General features: G+C 44.4%; 1 protein-coding gene across 1 annotated transcript in view; it reads right to left on the bottom strand.

The window, feature by feature from the left end:
- Nucleotides 1–5,741: 5,741 nt before the first annotated feature.
- Ncaph (non-SMC condensin I complex, subunit H) overlaps nt 5,742–7,138 on the bottom strand; it is a 63,811-nt gene continuing 62,414 nt past the window's right edge. The window contains exon 18 of the mRNA XM_013019752.1: nt 5,742–6,223. Coding sequence (XP_012875206.1) covers nt 6,164–6,223 — 60 coding nt within the window. The 3' untranslated portion in view covers nt 5,742–6,163. The remainder of the gene's footprint in view (nt 6,224–7,138) is intronic.

The following is a 7,138-nucleotide window of genomic DNA, read 5'->3' as shown; positions in this document are numbered from 1 at the left end:
GGTAAACAAAGGAGGAGGCTGCAATGCTTGATAAGAAATGTACTCATTATCTTGCCCATGTAATTGTAACCCCTCTGTACAGTATGTTCACAAAAAATAAAAATTAAAATTAAAAAAAAGAAAAACTATATAGAAACCAGGTGCCAGTGGCTCATGACTGTAATCCTATCTACTGAGGAGGCTGAGAATTGAGGATCCTTGTTTGAAGCCAGCCTGGTGCAGGAAAGTCTATCAGACTCTTATCTCCAATTAATCACCCAAAAGCCAGAAGCGGAGCTATGGCTCAAGGGGTAGAGCACTAGCCTAGAGCATAAAAGCTCAGTGACAGCACCCAGGCCCTCAGTTCAAGCCCCAGGACCAGCACACAAACACACACACACACACACACACACACACACACACACACACACACACACACACCTATATAGAATCTTCTGGAAATAGATAATGTAAGGTCAGCTCCTCGTAGCCAAGTCTCCACCCAGTACCTACATTACCTAGACAACTGGCACACCTGGAAGAGGTCACATCCACATCCACTGAGGTCACATCTGGATCCATTGTGCCCACACCTTTCTCCCACCTGGTCCTACCTCCTCTTACCTGGTCCCACCTCCCTTTACCTGGCCACACCTTTCCCCACCCCTACCCTAGATAAGGCATAGCCCAGGGTCAGCTGCCTTCTTTGGCCAGCCTTGTGGAGTGCCAACCTGGCCTGATGCCAGCCAAAATGATGACGAAACCTACCCCTTACCTTAATACCATGTGAGTGGTGTTGTTCTTACTGGGCAGCCTTGTTAAAAACCTAACAGATAAATCATTTTTATGCAAATTAAAAAATAAGTAGTTAGGCTTACCTGGAAAAAGCTGTTGTGTGTTTTATTATGGGAGAGTGGTCCGTGCTGATGGTTAAACATGGGCAGTTAGTGCTGATGCTAGGTAAGCATCCACCTCTGAGCTAGGCCCTCCCCCCCAACCAAATTTTTGAGAGAAGGGAGGGTACTGGGGATTGAACCTAGGGCCTTGAGCCTGCTAAGCAAGCACTCTGCCACCCAAGCCATTTCCCCAGTGCTTTTGTTTGTGTTTTGAGATAGGGTTTTGCTAACTGCCCATCTGGCCTCAAACCTTGGATCCTCCTTCCTCTACCCCTCAAGTAACCAGGATTATAAGCATGTATTACCACCGTACCCAGTTGTAAGACTTGGTAAATAAAATAAATGATTTTTTTCAATGAATTTTTTTTCTTTTCTTTTTGACTGGTCCTGGCCTTGAACTCTGAGCCCGGGCACTATATCTACTCTCCTTTTGCTTAAGGCTAGCACTTTACCACTTGAACTACAGCACCACTTCCAGCTTTTTCTATGATTAATTGGCGGTAAGAGTCTCACAGACTTTCCCGCCCAGACTAGCTTCTGATCTTGATCCTTAGATCTCAGCTTCCTGAGTAGCTAGGATTACAGGCATGAGCCATCAGCGCCTGGCTCAACTACCTTTTTATTGTGGTAAAAATATATGTAACATAAAGTTTGACATTTCAATCTTATTTTTTTGTCTGAGTCTGGGACTTGAACAGAGACAGTATCTGATGCTTTCACTCATTGGCTGGTGCTCTACCACCTAAGCCACACCTCCTCCAGTCCCCATTTTTTAAATTGTTATGATAAAGGTGATGTATGGAGAGGTTACAGTTTTGTAAGTCAGGTAATGAGTACATTTCTTTTTGAACAATGTCACTCCTTTCTTTGCTCTCTCCCAGTTTTTGTCTCCCATCCCCACCCACAAGTTGTGTAGTTCAGTTTCAACATAGTGTCTAGTGAGCACCACTGCTGCATTTGTTCACCCTTGGTCTCCCCCCACCCCATATTTCTGTGCTCCCCTTACCCTAAAGACAGATAAACAAGACAAAAAAAACAAATAATTCCATTTCTTGGAATTCATTTTGATAAATATTATATGATCAGAAGCACAGAGGCTTTGAGCCTTTGTCCAACCCCCATTTTAGGCAGTTCTAGGCATCAATTCAGTGGTAATTGCTAAGTATGAAATTCAATATTCCCATTTTTGTGCGACTATTACCATTATACTATTCCAGAATCATTTTTAAGTGAGTATCATATTTTTTAAAATACTTGTACAAAGGGATTTCAATTCTACAAGTCAGATTATGGGTACAACACATCTGGATCTATGTCATCCCTTCTATCATTTCCCTTCATCTTTCCCAATTCCATCCATACCCTAAAGTTACAGTAGTTCAACTTTTATATACTGTACATCAAACATAATGACTTATGAATTCCACAATCTCTTAATCATGTCCTATTGAAACTTTGTACCCATTAAATCATAATTTCCTATCTCCCTCCTGCCCCTGGCAACCACAATTCTATTTTCTGGCTTTATGAATTCACCTAATCTCACTATTTCCTGTTAGCAAAATTGCACAATATTTTTAATTTTGTTTGTACTTTTTCATTCTGCATGTCTTCAAGGTTCATCCACAGTACAACATGTGTCAGACTCCATTCTTTTTTTTTTATTTTGTCGGTCATGGAGCCTGAATTCTGGGCCTGGGTGCTGTCCCTCAGCTCTTCATCTCAAGGCTAGCACTCTACCACTTGAGCCACATTGCCACTTCTGGCTTTTTCTGCTTATGTGATGCTTAAGAATCAAACCCAGGGCCTCATGCATGTGAAGCAAGCACTCTACCATTGAGCCACCTTCCCAGCCCCACTCCATTTTTTTTTTTTTTTTTTTTTACAGCTGAATAACTTTCCATTGTAGCAGATGTCACATTTTGATTATACATTCATCTTTCTAGACGTGTGGGTTGTTTTCACCTTTGGGATATTGTGAATAAATAGCCCAATTTCTAAACTTGCTGTAAATTTGAATCTAATGGTATCTGTTCAAGTCCTTGGTTTTCTGGACAAATACTCAGAATAGGAATAGCTAATCATGTGATAATTACAAATGGCTTTAACACATAAAATGCTAGACCACACTCCTAATAGAAATGTATAAACTTTAGAAGCAGCTCTCATTTGTAAGACTACAGGAGCCAGAGGGGCTGTTAACCAGTCTTACTGCAGTGTGCTGGAATGGGACTTAAGGGCAGGGGGAAAGTGTTCACTTCTTTCACTTTGCAACCTTTTGGGGCTATATTTTGTGTATACAATGTTGCCTATCCACATACTCCATGAGATCCACTTTGGCTGTCCAGTGGGAATAGACGGGCAATGGAGTGGGAGTGGTGTCCCCAATTCCTCAGTGCACTAGTAATGCAGATATTCTGGTGTCTGACAGCCGGAAGAAAGTGGTGACATGATCCTCCCAGCTTAGGATGGGTCTTTCTGCCTCAGTCCTCACTGTTCTGTACACTGGAGTATCTAGGCCATGCTGGATGAGATACAACAGCCCTGGGCAAAGTTCCCTTCCTTGATAATCAGACCTTAGGGCAGCCTGTGCCTGGGAGGTCCGCACTGTCCTCTGCTGGTGGGAAGCGGTGTGGCAGTCCATGGTGAAAGTCCATCATCCTGTTGTTCAAGGTTCCATCCCAGCATCCCCCATGCCTGGGTCATTTACCACTTTTTTTTTTTTGGGGGGGGGGTTCGGTCATGGGGCTTGAACTCTGGGCTTGGGCGCCGTCCCTGCGCTTTTCAGCTCAAGGCAAGTGCTCTGCCACTTGAGCCATAGCACCACTTCTGGTTTTCTAGTGGTTTACTGGAGATAAGAGTCTCAGGAACTTTCCTGCCCGGGCTGGCTTTGAACTGTGATCCTCAGATCTTAGCCTCCTGTGTAGCTAGGATTACAGGCATGAGCCATCAGCACCTGGCTATTTTACCACTTTTTATAGCCCAAAGACCAGTGTCATACACTAGCCACTAGTCTGCAACTTTTTTTTTTTCTTTGGGTCCGGTCATGGGGCCTGAACTCTGGGCCTGGGCGCTTACCCTCAGCTCTTCAGCTCAAGGCTAGCACTCTACCACTTGAGCCACAGTGCCACTTCCGGCTTTTTTCTTTTTGCTTATGTGGTGCTGAGGAATTGAACCCAGGGCCTCATGCATGCAAGGCAAGCGCTCTACCACTGAGCCACCTTCCCAGCCCTCTGCAGCTTTTTTTTCTTCCTGATACTGGGGCTTGAACTCAGGGCCTGGGTCCTGTCCCTAAGCTTTTTTTGCTCAAAGCTGGAGCTCTAGCACTTGAGCCACAGCTCCACTTCTGGCTTTTTGGTGGTTAAGTGAAGTCTCGTGGACTTTCCTGGTCAGGATGGCTTTGAACTTGGATCCTTAGATCATAGTCTCCTGAGTTTCTGTTATAATGGGTAGTGAGCTACGTGTGCCTAGCAAGGACCTTTCTTGTAAGAGCCCTAAATCTTAATATTCATGAGGGTTTAGCCCTCATGAACTACTTAATAATATTGTATTGGGGCCCATATTCAGAACACAGTATTCATTTGTTTCCTATTATAAGCAACCAAACTAATTCGAATAGACACAGTAGCCATGTAATACAAGGAAAAGCAGAGCAGGGAGGGGAATTCAAGGAAGAAGCTCAGCTCTAGCCCAGACCATATAGAAATGTAACACAAGGGAAAACAAGGTCTGCCAGTTCTACTCACAGAACTAAAAGGTAATAAAGCAAGAGGACCAGCACTCACTTGGCATGGGGAACTGTGCTAGGGGCTCCAGTCCCTGCAGAAAGGGGTGAGATCTCTGCCTCATGCACAGCTTTTTCTAACACATGTTCACAAGCCCCTAACCTTCCCAATAGAACAGGGTGGGTATTCTAGACAGTACATAAAGCACAATGCTGGGGCAAGAGACTATGTTGTATGTGGTTTGGAGCTTAACCATGAGTTATGAGGAATAATTGTCAATTATACACTTTGCTGCTTTGGGCTATTATCCAGGATCTTGTCTTGACCAGCACTTTTTTTTTTGTCTGCTGTGGGGCTTGAACTCTGGGCCTGGGTGCTGTCCCTCAGCTCTTCAGCTCAAGTGAGCGCGCTACCTCTTGAACCACAGCAGCACTTTCTGTTTTTGAGTGGTTTATTGGAGATAAGAGTCTCATGGACTTTCCTGCCAGGGCTGGCTTTGAACAGCGATCCTCAGATCTCAGCCTCCTGAGTAGCTAGGATTACAGGCGTGAGCCACCGGCACCTGGCTTGACCAGCAAGTTTTGACAGGAAACCCAGGACCTAGCCAGGACCAAGTTCTGTGCATCAACACCTATAGTTTCAGCAAACTGCAAGCAGTTTTATTGCATTGTGGGAATATGAGAGGCCATTTTACATTTGTAGGTGTCCTGAATTCTGTGGAGCTGCATGAGCGTCACCAGCACTGCTCCCCATCTTTAAGCAGCACAGAGTGCTAGCCAGGGACATAGACCCTGGAGGCAGACTACCTCTACAATACTTTACTCTGTGTTCCTTCTACCTCTAACATGAGAGAGGCAACAGCATCGCACACAGGCTGCTGAGGCCTAAAGGAGGAAGCCCACAGAAGAGGGGAGAGAGCACTTAAATAGTAGCTCTTACCACCTCCATCACCTTCTAGCAGAGACCTCAAGTATTCACACCTATCTTAAAACTTCAATTTCTAGCTGGGGATTTCCCTTTCCTCTACAGTAAGCTTTTTTTTCCTGCCTATGTGGACCTGTAGGCAATCTATCACTGAGAGACTGCATCGCCTAGAGGGAAAGAACCAGGTCTAACACTAATATGGAAAAACAGGATTGGCTCAGATATTTAATGATTTTATTTTTAAGGACTATATACATATATACATTCATCAATGTATGTATGATGTATTTGCACTCGGGAGCCTTTTAAAGACAATATCAAAAGCCTACTAAAAGTTATTCTCTATTAAGAGTAAAGTGTAGAAAATAACAAAGGTCAATCTAGGTAGAACTATGCAGAAATGTAAATGGATGTAGGTCTTCACAGTCCAAAGCAGGAAACTCCCGTCTCCTTCTTCTGCCCTCCTAGGTGTCCTCATAGTAGTATCCTTCATTGGTCATGGAGTTTCAGGCTGTGGCACCAACTATGAAGGGGAGAAGGGAGGAGCAATCACAGGCACTAATGGTAGTTTGCAACAGCATCATCCTCCCCACAGAGTGGAAATTGCTGGGCCTCCTGTTGCTGACTTATGCAATGGCTTCAATCTCCTAGCTTCACATGAACATCAGAAAGATCCTCTGTTCCTTCCAGCTTCAGATTCTGAGGAAAGATCAAGAAACACATGGACTTTGACATATTGAGAATAGAATCATAAATCAAATTCTGAGATGGCAAGGTAATAACTACAAAGAACAGGCTTGTCTCATAAAGAAAACTGTGGGCTAAGACATGGTTCATGGAGTAGAGAAGCATAAGACCCTGAGATCAAACCCCAGTGCCACCAGAAAGAAAAACCAATCATCATGGCAAATGTAATTGACATGAGATACAGGGAGTAGGGTGGAGCCCACCAGGAGGCACAGCACATACACACTAACCTTCCACATGCACCCCCTCCAGGCACTCTACCACTACCCTCAGTGTGTCCATGACAGCTACCCTCCCTCTCCCATCTCTGGACAGCCTCCATCTTCTACCTAACAACCACTCACTACCTCACTAGGCACTGTTCCTCTTGGAGCTAAACAGCTGTCAGAGGCCTAGCTGAAGATCCTCTCTTTAAGACAAACAAACAAAAAAAACCCACATTTTTTTTGTTGTTGTCAAAGTGATGTACAGAGGGGTTACAGTTATATAAGTAAGGTAATAAGTTCATTTCTCCTCCCCCCAGAGCCTGAACTCTGGGCCTGGGCGCTGTCCCTCAACTTTTCAGCTCAAGATTAGCACTCTACCACTTGAGCCCCAGTGCCATTTCTGGCTTTTTCTGCTTATGTGGTGCTGAAGAATTGAACCCAGGGCTTTATGCATGCAAGGCAAGCGCTCTACCACTGAGCCACCTTCCCAGCCCAATAAGTACATTTCTTGTCAAACTTGTTACCCCTTCCCTTATGTTTCTCCTACTTTCCCTCCCCCTCCCCCTCCCAAAGATCCTTTTTTGCCACAACTACCCTGTCCCTAATTTGTACACCTGGCAGGGTTTTTTGCAGCTCAGATCTTTTTTTTTTTTTTTTTTTT

This window comes from Dipodomys ordii, unplaced genomic scaffold, assembly GCF_000151885.1.
Source record: "Dipodomys ordii isolate 6190 unplaced genomic scaffold, Dord_2.0 Scaffold47, whole genome shotgun sequence".
Classification (NCBI taxonomy): Eukaryota; Metazoa; Chordata; class Mammalia; order Rodentia; family Heteromyidae; genus Dipodomys; species Dipodomys ordii.
The sequence above is the reverse complement of the archived record's forward strand: the minus strand, read 5'-3'. Positions and strand labels throughout refer to the sequence as shown.